Source organism: Plectropomus leopardus, chromosome 4 (assembly GCF_008729295.1).
Source record: "Plectropomus leopardus isolate mb chromosome 4, YSFRI_Pleo_2.0, whole genome shotgun sequence".
Classification (NCBI taxonomy): Eukaryota; Metazoa; Chordata; class Actinopteri; order Perciformes; family Serranidae; genus Plectropomus; species Plectropomus leopardus.
The window spans coordinates 34,785,127-34,803,503 of record NC_056466.1 but is presented as its reverse complement, the minus strand read 5'-3'; the positions used below and the strand labels follow the sequence as shown (position 1 = coordinate 34,803,503).

Genomic DNA, 18,377 nt, shown 5'->3' with positions numbered 1-18,377 from the left:
AATAAAAGATGATCATAAGCACCTTCTAAACTGTAAAAGCTACATGTCATATTTGACCTTCTAAAATATCACAGTTATATTTGTATGTCCTTTTAAGCTTGATTCAAAAACATTGTAATGTATTTTCGTGTTTTGTCATGAATTATATAGTGTGTGTGTGTGTAGGATACATTACAGACATGGGCATCAGAGAGAGTATTGCTAAAATGTTCATGTTGTTTTTTTATCCAAACATCAAGCAGCCAACATTCTACATAAATAAAAAACAGACTTCCTTTTACTTGTTTTTCAGTTATTATTAGTCATTATTTTAGTTCTAAAATGAATGTAGACACAAAAAGAGCAGAATGCATCATGCTTTGCCACAGGCAGGAAGTGACAATGTTTGTGATACAGAGTGGATCTGCCTCTGCTCTCAACAACACACTCTGAATTCCCACCACAGTAAAATACTTCACTCAAACAAGTAAAGAATTTTACATTCTGAGATCCTCTCACACATAAGCATTTATACATAGACGCTGCGTTGACTGTGTTGGCTGTATGACAGCGCGTCTGCCATATTGGATGTGACAGATCTGTTCTGTGAACAAACACAAGTAGATGTAAAAACTGTGGGGTTTTGTGAGTAAAAAGCACTAAATCATTGTCATTATTATTACTTAAATGGATATAAATCATTGAATAAAAAAACAATTCACTGAAGTCAGTTAAATGTAAGCGTTGATGCTTTTTATTCAGAAAACCCACAGTTTTTACTTGTATTTGTTTACAGGGCAGATCTCTCATGTCCAGTATAGTGGACGTGCTGACTTATCTCACCAGCGGGCCAACACGGTCGATGCTGCGTCTACGTATATATGTCTATGCTCACACACTTCAGCCTGTCCACCTGATCCACTGTTGGCTGTTGCAGTTGATGGCAGAGTCTGAGCGTAGTGTTCCACGCAGTGAGTTAACCTCCCCCCTGTAGGTTTGTTGTGGCTGCATGGTTGTGCATCATGAGTGCGAGTCGTGCACACAGAATGCGTTCAGTCAGTGAGCGGCAGACTGCAGCAGCACATGTGCAGTGAACAGTGTGTGCGTAATGTGCGCTCACATGTTCTCTGTCTTTTACATCAGGGGTTCAATGACCAGCCTGGAGTCCAGCCACAGCGGCTTCTCTCAGCTCAGCGCCGCCACCACCTCCTCAAGCCAATCACAGTCCAGCTCCATGATCTCCAGGTAGAAACCAGGAGCTGAGGACCCCCCCCCCCCTTCCACTGCCCTTACCATCTACACAGAAGCCAACTGTCCTCCTGCCCCTATTGGTCATCTTTGGACTCTGTTCCTCTTGCACAGCCAGTCTCTGTGGAACTGAAGCATGCTTGCACAAACAGAAGACAAAGAATTTAAAAAAAAAAATCTGAGGCAAAAAGAAAAAAACAGACTGTGTACACAATTTAAAGGGCTGATTTTTGCACAAAGGTCATATATTTTTTTGTGCCTGACATCTGTGCCGGGCAGCAGTTTGAATCAGAACATAAGCGAATGTTTGTTTGTGTGGAGAGGTCAAAGGTCGGGAGGTGAATTGTGGTGCCTTTGTGGTACCAGAAGCTGCAAGAAGCAATATTCTCATCCTTGGAGCGATGGGGACGTAATGAAGACACTGGAGGCACTGTTACATATATGCATTCACATCTCCTCCTACATTTACAGCACTGAGACGATGCATACCTCATTCATGTGCACTCTCTGAAAAACTGGATGTGCTGTTACATACAAACACACACACAAGCAGAAACACACACGTCTGATGACATGCAAAAATTGACAGTGTTTGCCATATTACCAGAGGATTGTTCAATCTGGTGAATTGTTTATAGGTCAAGCGTGGGTGGGCGGGGTAAACCATGAACTGGACCTGGGTCAAAGACTTTTTTGTTTTTGTTTTTAAATCAGCATGGAGTTACGGAGTGGGTGGAGCTTACCAAATCAAAACAATGCGGATGATGTCAGCAAAGTTGCCCGTTGACAGGAAAATGTGTCGATATTTTCCCGTGGCCGTGTGAGCTTTCTGTCATTTCATTTTATTGTCTCATGTGGCGAGGCCCCACCCCTCCGTCTCACGAGGGCTTTATCACAAGCATTTGAACCTTTGACCCGGAGTCTGACTCTTAGCGAAGTAACTCCTCTAGCAGCAATAACACGAATTTAACTTTCTACTGTGTGAAATATTTCTATTTATCATCAAGATGTTTGTGGATGATCATGGGTGCTGATTGCAGGTTTCTGTTGTGTACCGGCAGACATGGACAAACTGAGCCAGTAAACAAAGTTTCGTGGCGCCACTTCTTGTCTCTGTTACCACCCTGTCAGGAGAGAAACAAAAATAACTTGCCAGATTTTCTCTCCTGAGCACTTTTTAAAATTTTATTCAGAATGATCACAGTTAGCTTTATTCCAGCGTCTGCACGATTGAGGAACTCGGCTCAAAATCAAGCCATGCCTTGTTACTGAGTTGTGAATGTGCTACTGATTGGCTAGTGCTCGCCAGCCAATGAAATGCCTGAATTTGGAGGGTTGTGATGTAACTGGGGCATCATTCATGAGTTACTTTTCAGAGTGATGTAGATTTCAGTGTGCATTATGGATGAATGTTTGTGATTATCATTTGACAGCGCGCCAGTAGATGACATATTGATACTGTACATGTGCTAGTTGGAGTGTGTTACTGTCTTTTGGAGATGAGTACTTGACGGGGTGATGCGGTGTGGTGTGTTGCTGCATGCTCACGTGGTGATTGGGTTTACAGATATTATTATTTAAAGATTTAAGATATAGCCATTTTAAGAGTCATGTGTCAATAAATACCATTTTAGCCTTTGTAAAGCATCACTTAGAAACGTACCTGCTTTTTTCAAGGTCACCACTGTAACAGATTGTGAATTTAGTGAACATTTCTTCATGCAACAGTTTTATTTGGATGAGTAGCGATGAGTACGTTTACATGCACAGTTTTTCCCCTTATTCTGAAAAGACAACACTCCTACTGAGCTGTTTACATGACTAATAAGAATGAATATTCCACTAACACTCCTGTTTACATGCAGCCGTGCATACTCCAATTAACGTCATTTATCACATCAAAAAATGGATAAGTAGAACAGCTGGAGACACTTCTCTTTTTTGGTTTTTTTTTTGCATCAAAATAGTTTTTTTACTGCAATATTTGCGCATGGGGCTGGGCGGTATGGCCATATATATATGTATCTCACAATATTTTTGATTTCCTCAAAAGCTTCATAAATGGTGGACTGGGCAACAAAATCAAATGTCACAATATGACAAAATACCTAGATATTGATACTGTGACAATATTTTAGGGATGACTGTTTGCACTTGGACACAATATTAACCCAGTGAGATTTTTGATTATCATCAGTAATGTGGATTTAATGACTTGAGTGGGGGAAAACAAGTATTACAACAAATATAACAGTCTGGTAAGTTTAGAAAATGACATCACTTTACTGCAGCCTTTAACATCAGGAAAAGACAACACAACATATCATGATGTGACGATATCCAGACTCTTAGACGGTATGTGGTCTCATATCACGGTAACAGTGTGTCGTGTATAGTGCCCAGCCCTGTTTGCGCATATCTGAGAACCGATTGAAATCCAAGTATGTCAAAATCTCTAAAAGCAGGTGTGTTTCTCCTTCTGATCAGAAATGAGGGCTTTTGGGCAGCCATCTCTAACCCACAGCTTTGCAAACTGGTGGCGAGATGGTTTGTGTGCAATGTATCTGTGCACTTTGGAGATGCAATGCTGCATTTTAAAGAAAATCTGTGTGAGACTGTGTGTCGCAAACTGCAGTGAAACCCACAACTGAGGCGCATATTTGGAATTGGCTGCATACATGCCCAAATAATGCTCTGAAGACCCAACTATACCAGCACATGAATGATTGGGAAATGCTATATTCGAAAAAACAGCCTAATTTGGAATATTCAAACGGATTATGCTGTTTATATGACCTGTCTGAAATGCAGAATATTCAGAATTATAGGGGGAACACTGGTGTGCATGTAGCCGTAGCCATTGACAGCTTCCTGTAGATGTGAGTCCCTGTAGGGGACAGATATTATCACCATTGCCAAGAGTCATTCTTGTGCTGTTGCCATCTTTACCAAGTGCAGCTGACAGCAAAAGAAGAAACAAACACATGAGACGGTTTTTCTCCCAACACGAGAATTAGACTCCTTTCTTTTGATACATGAAACTGCTTGGTTTTTTTAATTATTGTGAAAGGTCAAGGGTTAACTTTATGTGTTGTTAACTGCAATAACATGGAATGCTTTACTGAGAAAAAGGACCTCCTCAGATTTGGGGTTATAAAAAGTGTGTATGATGGTGTGTAAGAGTGAATGGAAAATGGTGGGGATAAAAGCCTGTAAAAATGTGTGTTGACACTCTTCTTTTCTTCACCTGGTTCTTCCCTCGGGAGGCTTGGGTTTTCCATTTCTTCTCTGGTTCGACTGATGATGAATCATCGGACCAAACTTCTCTTATAGTTGCTTTTGTATCTTTCTCGCTATCATTTCTGTACACTCCAATTTTGCTATTTTCATTTTTCATATATCTCAGAAAGCAGACTGGACCTTGATTGAAGCCAAAGGCATTTAGAGGAAGTGGACTCAGATCAGATGTTTCATTTCCGTCTCAGTTCAGTGGAACCAGAAAACTCCCCGTGGTCTTCTGTCTCCTGCCTCTCTGACTTCAGCTCTGACCACGTGCACACATTTCATCAAGATCTCATCGATGAATGAGGGCTATAACTGTTTGTCTCAACTGTTCAACACATTTCTCTTTCTCTCTGCTTCCTTCTCTGACGTCGTTGCATATCTTCTCTCTTTACCTTGATGTGAGGAATTGTGTAAAAAGTACATGTTTGGATTAATGAGAATATGGCGCCTTTACATTTTTTGAAAACATTAAACTTGAATTATGAGAAAATACACCTGCTTTTGTCACATTCTTTTTTTCTTTTTTTTTCCCCGCACAATTAACTTTGACTAATCCCTTGAAACCGAAGCAAATTTGCCTGATTTCTGTCATGAACATGAGAAGAAGCCACTGTGAAATGACCCCCAAATTATCAAGAAATTATTAAAAGAACTAAAAATGCAATATAATATAAACCAGGAAAAAAAAAAAAAATAAAAGAAAAAAAGAGAAAGAAAAAAAAAAAATAAATAAAATAATGAAATAACAGGACAAACAAGACTTTAAAACAAGTTCTCACAAAATATAATAATTCTGTGACCTTAATTTAAAATATGTAATTAGGATAATTATAGTTTTTCCCTAGCTTTTTCATACTTTTCCCGAGACATTTTCCCTAGCTTTTTTTTTTATTTTTTAAAGTCTAAATCCACTGGTTTTTATTTTTTTGCAATTTGTTGAACATTTCTTAACAAGTGGCTCTTTACCTTTACCTTAAACTGTTTTTGCTGGTGCCTTGAAAAACACCACCAATGTCCAATCGCACCAATTTGCACAAGGTTCAAAGTTAAAATACTTGTGAAAGGCGCCTGAAAGCAGCACAGGAACAGTGATGTCGCTCCAGGTTTCAAAGGGTTAACTGAGACTGTAACTCTTAAACTGCATCTTTTGCCAAACTGTTTTGTTGTCCACATTGTTAATAGATTGAAATTGCCGAAACTGAGTCGTTGTGTTTCCCTACATTTTATAATCTCAGTATTTGCTTTTCATCACTTGTTAACCCTTTGAAACCGCGCTGCGTTCAGGTACCTTCACAAGTATTTTAACATATAAAATCTGAGCAATTTGGTTTACTTTCTTTTGAAACATGGGAAAAAAGCCAATAAGCATCTTGGCAAGAACTGTTCCTCAAATTGCAAGAAATTAGCAGCTAATTTTCGAAAAAGATCAAGAAAAATGTTCAAAAAAACTAGATTTATAATTCTGTAAGTCATTTTAGAGAATTAATGTTATTATAAACACTTTTTTTGGTAATTTTGGTAATAGGTGTTTTATAGTGTTTTAGTTATTTTTTTCCTTTTCTTGTTATTTTTTGGGGGGTCATTTCTTCTTAAGTTGCTCATAGCCCTTTTCCCATGTATTAAAAAACAAATTTAAAAAATACAAATTAAGCCAATTTGCTCAGGTTTCAAAGAATTATTAATGAGAATTCTAAAAATGGGTTTCATGTTTGCTGCATCACCGACTTTAATGATCAGAAAGATCATCTGTTCCCACTGACCTGAATCTCCTTTTTCCAAACTGCAGTTTTTCATGCTCATTTTTCCCGCTAACGTACGCTCAGTCCTGCCGTCAGTGCGACTGTATGTAGGTGGAAGAAAGTGGTGCTGTTGACTTTCTGAGATTAGGATCAAAAGGATGAGAGAAGGATCAAAAGTAACGCTGAGAATCTTGGCAGTCGAACACCATGAGATCACACAGTTTTGAAGAAACACTATTAAATGCTGCCTGTGGAGCAGCACCACAGGCAGCATTTTCCCTCTTTTCAGAATATAGAAAATAAACAGCTGCCATGCTAGGCTCTGATTTCGCAATCGTGGTGTCATTGTCTGCACATGCACATAGAGCGGTGTATCATCTGTGTGGCAGCAGAAATTCATTCTGTGATTTTTGTATAATTTATATAATTTAGAGGAGGAAAAAAGAAGAGCAGAGGACCAAAACAACAACAAAATGAGGCGAAACCAGCACATGAGCTGCGTTCATGTGATGTTGGAAGGTCCTAGTTTCCGAGTTGGTAATTCGTTCTTCTGACTTCTTTGTGTTCATGAGCTTTGATGTTGTAAAGTGGGAACAACATGGAAGCTAAAAAGAGGATGGGCTGCATATTAATGCTAAGAGCATTTAAAGAAGAGGATGATAGCTGTTTCCAGTTAATTTATATTTGGATATATTATTTTATATTTTATATATTGTAAATAAACATGGACAGCAGTTAACATTAATACCACATTGCACTTTAGATGTGATCAAAAATCAATATTTGATACATGAATTCATTAAAAAGGTTCTTTGACCAAACTTTTGGCTGGCATGTTTATGCATTTATGATGTCAAGTCAGCAACTCGTGTTATAAAATAACGTTATCAGTGTTAGTGTACTCACCTGGCATGTTTTATGGTTAAAAATTTGCTTGCCTGCTGCAGCTAATAGATGCATATGTTGCAATGTGCAATTACTAAAAGTAAATGATAGCTATGAGAAACAAAATAATGAAATATATATATTTTTTACCGTCAATTGTTGACGGTGTCTCCATGTTTTCTGCTATTTCTGCTGCCCTGAAACTTCACTCAAACGTCACCAATCAGTAACTCTGGTATCATTGAAATTTCCCAATTTCCCCTCATAATTACGATATTCAAGGGATGTTCATGTGCTTATCACTCATAAATACAGAAAATATGATATATGATATGGAGCACGTGCAGGCAGAATTAGTCTGTGTGTCTTGCTTGTGCATAAGAAGTGGTTGGGCCTTTTACGTGTCTGTGCCCTGGGGCCCACTGTCTCATAATCTGCCCTTGAGTGTCTGTAATATCAGAAAACCCTGCTAAAATAATATAAAACACAAAAGGCAGCTAAAAAAACAGCCCATGCCATGGTAGCTGGTTCCAGTTAGTTATAGCTGGTAGAAGATGGTCTGAGATGGTCCTGACCCAGTTCTTGCTGGCCTTGCTGGTGGTTTGACATGCTGGAGTGAGCAGCCTGTCAAGCTGGGCACATTTATCTTTATGCACGATACATGACAGAAGGCTGAACTGATTTATGCCTTTTGCTTTTCATACTTCCCCCTCATGACACTGTTATGTCTCCAAACTCATGCACATTGTTTGGTTTCTGTTTTACAGGAACTTTATTGGAAAAAGCAGCTAGAGTGACCATCACAAGCTGATTTGAGCAGCTAAACCATCAAAAATGATGCAAAAACATACTTTAAGCTGGTCAAGCTGTTTTTATTTTTTAGCAGGGAAATGAAATGCATGCATAAAGATGTTGGGAATAAAGTTGATTTTTTTTACAGTGTAATTCATACTTTTGACCACAAAATGGCAGGATTGACCCGCTGAACACCACAATGACATCAGCTGCAGGCCCCGCCCCCTTAGTGACGCCAGTACACGGAAGCAAAATAGGAACTCTCGCTCAGCCGGTGGTGTCCCGTCAGCAGGCTATCCCAGATGTCCTCTCCTGCAGAAGAGCTGGTCAGAGAGTGGGAGAGGTCAGAGAGCTCTGCTAACCTTTCTTCATCTTCACAGATTCACAGCACAACTGGTATCACTGACACACTGACACAAGTGCAGGCACTGTTTATCACAAACAACCTCGAGTATTAACTTGGTAAAAAACAACAACGAAGTAACGACAGAGTGTTTGACAGGCTGATGATGGATGTTTGTCCTCCTCTGTGTCTCTGTGTTGTTGTAACTCTGCTGTCAGCTGCTGTGGGTTCGTGCCTCCTCTTAGTTTGGAAAGACAAGGCCAAGATAACACTGTGATTCTGTATGTGCTTATGCTGCCTGCCACCTCCAGCTCTAATGTGTGTGTGTGTGTGTGTGTGTGTGTGTGTGTGACTGTGGCTGCAAGTCCCAACACGTAAGTCCACAGCTCCTTTTCTCAGACAGAGCAGCAGAACTTCTGTGCAGATCACTTTGTGCAAATTGAGAAAAAGGAAAAAATGTTTTTAATTCCCTTTAATTTCCCATTGAATTAATCTGGAATTATTTCAGCTTTTTTGTTTTGGAAAGATAAAATGCCCTTTAACATGTTGCGCCTTTGCAGCATTTTCATGTCACCAATCTTGAAGTCATATGCTTTTTGCAGGGGTATATATTTACTTCGAAGGTTAAAGTAAGTGCACTTAGTTTTTGCAATGTGTTTTATTTCATTTTGTTCTAAGCCCTCATGTTGTTGACATTTTGTGAATTAAAATTAAATATATGGTAATTTTTCTTACAAACTCTGGACCCTGTGCCTGGACTATATGGGAACCATTGTTACCATATAGACCAAACAATTCATAGGGAACACTCCATAACACTTGAAGAATTTTGCAGAATCACACCCTGTGTTTATTCCTTCAACATATCGTATTGCTCTACAGTATGATGTGTTGCCGGGGATATTTTAATATTTATAATCATAAAATGTAAACTCTCAAAACATCTGCGTTTAATGTGTTTCTCAACTACTCATAACTAAAAATAATTTTTTAATTATTACTATTATGAACAAATTATATTATAAATCTTTATTCAACCCTTAGGGGCTGTTTGGCACATTTTATGTCATTTTCATTCTTCATTTTTTAAATAATTTTGGCTATGTTCTTGCATATGGCATATACTTTTTCAAGATTGTGTATTTATGTTTAATCTGTGAATTTCCAGCTCAGCTCCTACAATTGACTTAGGTTACAGTCAGAACGTTAAGGTCAAAAAATGGGCCATTGAAACCCATTCAAACGGACATTTTTGACCCCACAGCCATCAAAGTGTAAAAACACTGTATTGCACTGTATTGCACTATGCACTGTATTATTTCTGGGTGTCATTCTGGGCTTTTGCCTTGAAATTTTTCATTTTTTAAATTTTTACTATTTTTCACCTTATATTTTAGCATATGGAGAAAATACATGCTATATCCACAAGGTGCACTGTCACAAACAGTGTTGCTGCAAATCATTGACATATCCCAGACTGTGATCATCAAAAAAAATCAAAAATAATAATTTACATTGCATGTAGGCAAGTATATTGAAAATAATTATTTTTTGTCTTTTTTTCCCCCATCTGAAAGCATCATGAAAAAAAGGCATTTAAACGGTTAAAATACTGAAAATTAATGAATATTTGACACTTATGTTTAGGACTGATGTCGGTTAAAAAAAATTAACTCAATGAAAGCAGAAAATAGAATTATATTATAATATATTTTTAGCCTGATTTTGAAAATGGCGCAGAGTGATACGAGTGTGTGGAATATCATAGCGGGCTATAACAGGTTAATCAGTCCCACTGAGATCGAGATGTCAAATGTAAGAGAGACATGAGTGCATAAATAAAGACATAAAACAAACATTTTAAATTGTACAATATCAATCGTTGTAAATAAAATAATGTAAAATAATTTCAATAAATCATAAAAAAACAGTAAAGCAATATAATACAATAATAAGTCCGTTAAAAACGGTCAGAGTAAAATCAGCCATGGCTTTCAGCAGTGTCCTTAAACTCTGAGAAATTGCTGTAAAGTTGTCCATGTGATAAAACACAGATCTTGTGTTGAGATTTGTTATTTGTGTCAGTCTGAATGTCCCTGTGTGTGTCCTGTGACTGCACTGTAAGACTAACTGTGGCCTGTGTGTGTCCTGTTGTGTGTGTCCTGTGTGCAGCGAGCAGGCTCGTCTCCGGCTGCAGCTGGTGGAGGAGGACACTGAGGACTGGCAGAGAAGTCCAGACTTCTCTGGCCTGGACAGAGTCGGAGGGGTGGACCTGTCCTTCATTAAAGGGGACGATGTGAACGCCTGCGCTCAGCTGGTGGTGCTCAGCTTCCCCGACCTGCAGGTAACCTGTCCCCTCACATTAATCACTGCACACAGTGTTTCCACAGGAACTGACTACGAGCTCTGTCGGCCTCTGGTGGTCACAGCTGGACACAGCAGCAGTAGCTCTCACAGAACAGATTAACCCTTTGAACCCTGTAGCGACATCTTCTGATGCCACTCTCACCCTCTTTCACAAGTATTTGAACCTGAAGCAAACTGTTCAAATCATGAGAAAAAAGACAAAGAGCAACATGGTTAAGACATATTCTATAAAGTGCAAGAAATATGTAAATTTATTAAAAAATCAAGAAAAAATGTCGACGGGGAAAAAAAAATTAACAATTGGGAAAATAACTATTTGTAATCATCATAATTCCATATTTAAAATTATGTTACAGAATTATTATATATATGTTTTAAGTGTTTTAAATGTTTTTTTATCAGGTCTCATTTACCTTGTTTTTTGTGTGTTTGTGTTTTACTTTTTTGTCTTTTTTATTTTTTTTTGTTTTGTTTTGTTTTACTAATTTTTTAGGTGATTTTCCTGTAGTATTTTACTAATTTCTTGTCAGTTTTTGGGGGATTTCTTCTGTCATTACAATGCCTTCTTGCCATGTTTTTGAAAGAAATCAAGACAATTTGTGTCGATTTGAAAGAGTTAAAACTTGTGTCTTTAGTCAAAGTCAAAGGACCTTGTTGATTTATGTTGTAGAATTGCCTCATAATCGCTCTCATTGGTTTGATAAATTGTAATATTTGTAACCCAAAAAGTGTGTAGATGTCTAACGTCTTCCCACAGTCAGCCTCAGCCTTTGAAGCATAGAAAGCAACATTAATACACAGCAGAGCTCAGCTTTAATGCACCCAGCAGCTCAAGGTGGAATCTTATTGTTAAAGTGACTGTGGCAATCCCAATTATCATTTCATTTTTCATACAGCCTTTCACACACACTCCTCCTCACTGGTGTTTATGTGTGCATTAATTTGAGCTACTGCCACCATCTCATTATAGAAGCCGTTATCATTAATGTCACTGTATGTTAATGCTACGTGGACCAAAGCAGCCTAACCAAATGCTGTCCAGTAGTCGGATCATTTTCCCTGCTTTCATGCCACTCACCTGAGGCAGCACAGGATCAACGTGTGTGTGTGTGTGTGTGTGTGTGTGTGTGTGTGTGTGTGTGTGTCATAGTCCTGAGGGCTATTGCACAAAACCTGGATAGTGGATCAAGCTGGGATTTTCCAGGTATCCGGGCTGAATTTAGACGTGACTCAGTTGCATGAAAGCAGAGGCACATCAGTTACCATGGAGATTTATTCTGTGCAGCTGGCCTGCTCCTGACCTGACCAGGCTAACAGCCAGGCTTGTTTTATCCTGGAGCCTGACTGGTTCAGTCAGCTGTCACAGAAATAAATATGTTTTTATAATTTTTCCATGGTCTTCCCGGCCTATGTATTTTTTATTTATTTCTATTAGCCTGCATTAAAACAGGCTTCCAACCTGTGATTCAGTGAAACAGACCCGTTGTTTTGTTGTTGTTTTTATTGTAAAGTTAAAGTGAGATTCAAACCTGGGCCAATCAGTTAAAAGTCAGCACACCATCCATAACACCATCTCCTCTCCTGTTCATGTCACCCTCAAAAGGTCAGTCAATATGTAGCAAATACCGGTAGGTGATTATTACAGTTGTTGAGCTGATTAAAAACGACTGTCGCAGTGGAAGTTGCAATGGTTATTTCAGTGAAATCAGTGATGAGGTCAACAACCTGCCTTTAAAAACTCAGACTGTTTAACAAGTTTGGTTTTAAATTTAGAGAAAACCATCTATTGACTCAACATCTGCATGTACATAATGCACTGATACGCAGACAGACAACAGTGCTGCAGTTACGTTGCGCTGAGTCAGACTCGAGCCATGAATGTGATGACATCAGACTCGTCTCGATAAAATCAATAAGCGTTTAAAATTAAGACTGTTACTCCAATGACTCAGGACTTCACTGGACTTTTGACTCAGAGTGTGCAACCAATCAACTTTTTAATCTCCTGACAGAGTTTGATCTAATTTGATCTAATTATCCAGCAGCCAATCACAGCCTGCTGACAAGCAGACAGATGATAGCCGACGTACAAAACACTCAGCGGAGAAGATTGGAGATGCGTCACACATTTTTTTCTTTCTTTCTTTTTTTTTTTTTTTTTACATCTTCATCTCACAAAACAACCACATTTGGGGGCTGAAAAGTTAAAAGAAAAACAGTCACCCACATTTTGGGGGCTTGAAAAAGAGACTTGAAAAAAAGTTGAAAACAGCAACAGGTTGCTAAAAATGCCCACGTATAATGCCTAAAAAGTTGTTGGAAAAACAGTGACAGTTCCCTGAAAACACCCAGGCCTGGTGCCTAAAAAGCTGCTACAACCACAATTATGGGTGGCAACAAAACAAGCAGAATTATGCTGGAAAAACAGCTAAAGGTGGCTAAAAATTACACGTTTGTTGCCTATAAAGCCACAGGAAGGACAACTTTAGGTCAGCACAAACAGCCACATTTGGGGACTGAAAAGTTGCTTAAAAAAACAGCCACAGGTTGTTAAAAAACGCAGATGTTTGATGCTTCAAAAGACAACAACCATTTTCGGTCTGTAGCTTGTCGACTGCCTCGCCTCGGTGTCAGGCCATCCATCATCCCCTCCACCTCCAGAAGACTATGTTAGCTCATATACTACGCCACTTTAAAAATGTTGATATGATACCTATGAAACCTGTAAATGAAACATATTCCTGTTTTGCAGAAATGTGCAGTGCCAACATTTTATTCTTGGCTGATGCTGTAGCGCACAAAGTATATTACAGCATATAATGCTGTCCATTTGTGAGCAGGAAACTTAAACACAGTAGCTTTGGTGATGTTCAGAACATGTTCACAGCCTTAAATCAATAAGTAACAGGTGTTTCTTTTGTGCCAGATGGGGGTGTTAGTGGTTCTGTTGCACAGCTTGTGTGTGTGATTATACATTGATACATTGATAGATTGAAGCATGCAGCTCCTGAACCCTGGCAGTGCCGCTGTCTGAGCTGCAGGACCATGGAAGCATGTATCCAAGCTCAGGGCTGATATTGCAGTAAACTAACACCGTGTCACACTGTGTGTCACACTGAGCGAGCATGGAGGGGATCAGTACGCTGCTCAGGTCACTGGACATAAATGTCTGTGGATGGACTGCGGGGAAAGATTAACCAGTGTTTCTGTCTCCTTGTCTCCTCCCAGCTGCTGCATGAGGACAGTCAGATGGTGACCCTGACGGCCCCCTACGTAGCTGGCTTCCTGGCTTTTAGAGAGACCCCCTTCCTCCTGGAGGCCCTGCAGCGGCTGGAGAGGAACCAGCCCCAACTAATGCCTCAGGTCAGCTTCTTCTCACACACACACACACACACACACACACACACACACACACACTAATGGGGTCATGTTCAGTATTATTTTATGAATGAATGTCTTTAACCTGTTTGAGGACTTATTGTTGTAACTGTAGTTAGGACATTACATGTAATTGGAAGAGGAATGCCTTAGATAATCCGTCCCACTACAAAATTACTACAGACAGTCAAAAAGACTACAGAGACTCAAAACAACCACAAAGAGACTCAAAATGATCCCAAAGAGACACAAAACAACTAGAAAGAGACTTAAAAGGACCACAGACACAAAAAGACTACAAAAGACTCCAAACAACTACAAAGAGACACAAAATGACTACAAAGAGAATCAAAATCAGGGCAGTACCCAAAGCAGAATTATGCCAGTCGAATCGGTTTTGGGCTTCAGTTAGATATTTGATGACTGGCTTTGTTGTCCATACAAAGTTTTAAAGTCTGATGCTCAGTGTGACAGTGACATTTACGTAATATTGTAAACAATAGACATCAACAAAAGCCAGAGACTGTTTTTTATTAATTTGCCGTTACCTGTAAATTTACCAAATCTTCACCTTACGGTGTAGTCTCTCTCTCCCTCCATGCTGCTGACTGAGTGACATTTGAGTCAAGGCTATCAGTCGTGCACTTGTTTTTCTCCGGAGGGGTCTCCGACTGATGATTTTAGCCTTCGACTTTCAAGGGATAGCCCCACTCAAAATGAATATTAAGGGTGTAAAATGACCACAGAGATACATAATGACTAAGAAGAGACACAAGGGAATTGAAGGGACACAACATGACTTCAAAGGGACACAAAATGACTAATGAAATGCACAATTACTTCAATTATTTCTATGAAATAGTAAAAAAAAAAAAATAGTTTAGTTTAAGTATAGTATAAAATTTTGGGGTGAACTACCTCTTAAAGTCCAGAGGAAGCTGCTGTTTTGCTGATTCCTTTTTGGGGAATCCAGGATGAACTGAAGTTAACAAAAATGATTTTAACATGAGTTTTGAGTCACTGACAGACCCAATAACACTGACAGCTCACTGACACTATGGGCTCATGTAAATGGTCAAATCTTCCCAAACGTCCTGCACATTAACACACAGACAGAGTTGCAACTAACAAGCTCCACTGTTCTCTGTCACTGTTCCTCAGAAAGTTGCCCTTAATTCATCCTCACCCACTCACTTCTGTTTGTCTCAGCCCACACGCCTCCCACACTTCCTCCCCCATACACACACACACACACACACACACACACACGCACACACGCACACACACTCACACTCACAGAGTTTTTCTTCTCCTGACATTTAGCCCTGGACAGACACAGTCACCGCTCCCTTTATCTGCAACCTTTGAAGTGAGTGTTTCGTGGTGACTCATGATTCAGCGCTGAAATATGTCCGCAGAGTCACCTTTGGCTCTGAGAATTCAGCGGCGTGTTGGGGCTGGAGGAGTTAGAGTATCAGTGTGAGGATCTTTTCTCTTACTAACTTTGCCTTTTGGAGCTCGAGATAAAGACTTTCTGCTATCTCACTCTGCGTCTGACACCAGGCAGCAGCGCACGCGGCTGGGGTCACACGCTGTAGATCAGAAGAACATTTCACTGCAGACATTTGAACTCATCATATCAGGAAAAACCAAGGTGAACAGATAATAGGTCTCAAATTGCACGAAATTGAAATTGCAAATATAAAATATGCAAAAAAGTTTTTACACTCGCATGAGGTGGTATTTCAGGCGATTTTGAAAAAGCCATGCAATGGAAACGCTCCCACGTATAAGGGGCTCATCTTTCCATTATAGCTCCATAACTCGCCTACGTGGCCTTGGATTGTAAATAATGACGGCGAGTGAGGTAGCTACAATAGAAATAAAGTTACTAATGTTTTGAACATCCATCACCATGCTTCTTGGAATGTTATCACCAGAGGAGAAGATGAAGAACATCACTCAGTGGAAATACAGTCATCTTGCAATTGTGTTCTATCAACATTTTAAAAATATCGCTTAAGTTTTTTGCAAATCTGTAATGGAAACTTGCCTGGTGCCTTGGCTCCACTGTGTCTCAGCAGCTATGATTAACAATAATAATCACACCTGTACTTTTCCTGTTGTGACGCATCAAAAGAGGTTCGTTCAAGAGGTGATCGGGAGCCCACTTTTCCAGCAGCCTTCAGTCTGTACAGGAATTCACAGAAACACACACATCCTGTTCAGTTTGATTCCTGTTCATTAAAATCGTATCATACACGTATATCAGTGTATTCTGTCTCAAATCATTGTCATCATGACTCAGCAACCTGATAAAGGCGATCTGAAGCTTCTGTTCATGGCTCGGCCTTCATTTCACATGAATTCTCAAGTAGATCAGCATCACATCAATTTGCTTTTGTATAGAAATCATCTGATATGCAGAATAAGTGTCCGCCTCAGACTACATTAATAAATTAAAATGATTAGCCCAAATAATCAAAGAACAGCTTTCAGTCCAGATCAGTCAGACAGCCAGCAGCTTCACATCTGTACACATTATTTAAATAATCCTCACATCCCACTCAGGCTGCTGACCACAGTATTGGTGTTGTTAAATAGTCCTACTTACAATAATTAAACTACTAACAAAATCAAACTACTTACAATAATTAAACGAGTCCAGTGTTAATATAACAGAGTGCGTACAGTCAGTTTATGATGAATGTATTTAGTCTCTCTGATGGCTAAACTTCACCATCAGCCACAACATGTGTTATGTCATCAGAATAAAATAAAAAGTTTACGTGAAACATCATATTGTTGAGCCAGCATTTAAACCAATCAGCTACTCAATCAGCTGAGAGCCAGGCGTTTCCCATCATGCCCCGGGTCTTGCTGATGGGTGGAGAACAGCTGCAGCTCCTGGCTCTAACATGTGCAGCCACCTTCATCTCTCGACATAATCGGCGTCCACTTTTGCATGACGTCAGAACAAGTTGGGATGAAGTCGGACATTGTGTGGCGATCGCTGGTGATGGACTCTGCACATGACTGGCTCAGCTCAAACAGGATGAAATGAACAGCTCAGTTTTGATTTGTGTCACAGGTGAATTAATGTCAGTCGTGTCCTCTCCACAGGTGGTGTTTGTGGACGGGAATGGAGTCTTCCACTACAGAGGTAAGTCCAGCTGCTCCACACTGATCTACTCTGCAAAATTCACTGTCAATAATCTGCTCAAAATTCATCCAAATCTCTCATTCTACACAAACTGTAGTTATTGCATTCACCTTTTGGATTAATTGTACAGTTTATCAGTTGATGTGTTTTCGGTTTCCATTGAATATTATATCACATGTCCATAAAATAAATCATGTAGTTGGGGACGGTTAGTTTACACAAAGATAGTAAAGGAGGTTCTTTAAGGAAAAAAGGTTGAGAACTGCTGCTCTAAACGGCATGACATGAATGTGGCGTGTGAGGGATGAAGCTGGCAGGCATCAGGACTCAGGCGGATTTTCAAAAGTAAGGTTTTATTTACCTGAAAATGAAACGTGCTTATCTGACTGAGACAAGTCAAGATGGCCATGAGAAAGACCCATTGCTGTCAAATCCTTAGAACCACTGATGGCACGAGTTGCATTCATATTTTGTTAATAACCCCAAATTATTTAAAAAATAAATGTAAAGTGATGTAGAAAACAATCCTCCTGGAGGGAATATATTGAGATTTGACATATTTTGTTAAAATGTTTTTTGCTTTCTTCCTGAGAGTGAGAGGAGAAGAGCTGGAGTCAGGCCGTGGTTACTGAGCCACAGAGTTCCAGCAGGTTTTTATTTTTTACCCCAAAAAAGAAAGAGACATTATAAACCAATTTTTGAACAACTAGACCTATAAACAGTGTATCTATTCTCAAGATGACAGCTAAACCTAACCCTTCAGACACTTTTCACAAGTGTTTAAACCTTGGAGACCCTCAGCAGATTAGTTTGCTTTCTTTTGAAAACATGGCGAAAAGGGCAATAAGCAACTTGGCTAGAAGTGCTCCACAAATTGCTGGAAATGATGAGTTTTAGAAAATTATTTTTTAAAAGACGGGGAAATTTCCTGAAAAACTATATTTTCAATTATCATAATTATTATTTAAAATAATTTTACAGATTTATTATTATTTTAAGCACTTTTCAGGTCATTTCATTTTTTGTTTTGCTTTTTTTTTCTAATTAACTTTTTTCCCCCATATTTTTAGGTAATTATTTTTGTTTTTACAAGTTTTTACATTTTTTGTTGGGATTATTTTTGCACATTTTTAGGCCATTGCTTGAAAAATCAAGGCAATTTGCTCCAGTTTTTTAAAGGGTGAATAAACAAACT

The 18,377-nt window shown here is 39.1% G+C and overlaps 2 protein-coding genes across 3 annotated transcripts in view; both read left to right on the top strand.

Moving 5' to 3' along the window:
- si:dkey-237i9.1 (SEC14-like protein 1) overlaps positions 1-5,004 on the top strand; it is a 50,246-nt gene extending 45,242 nt beyond the window's left edge. The window contains exon 17 of the mRNA XM_042484982.1: positions 1,123-5,004. Within this exon, the coding sequence (XP_042340916.1) occupies positions 1,123-1,228 (106 nt within the window). The 3' untranslated portion in view covers positions 1,229-5,004. The remainder of the gene's footprint in view (positions 1-1,122) is intronic.
- Positions 5,005-8,211: 3,207 nt separating this feature from the next.
- The window catches only part of LOC121942501 (endonuclease V-like), a 108,740-nt gene continuing 98,574 nt past the window's right edge, over positions 8,212-18,377 (top strand). For both annotated transcript variants that reach the window (XM_042485721.1, XM_042485720.1), the window contains exons 1-4: positions 8,212-8,274; positions 10,447-10,618; positions 13,870-14,004; positions 17,143-17,182. In XM_042485721.1, coding sequence (XP_042341655.1) covers positions 8,234-8,274; positions 10,447-10,618; positions 13,870-14,004; positions 17,143-17,182 — 388 coding nt within the window. In that variant the 5' untranslated portion in view covers positions 8,212-8,233. The remainder of the gene's footprint in view (positions 8,275-10,446; positions 10,619-13,869; positions 14,005-17,142; positions 17,183-18,377) is intronic.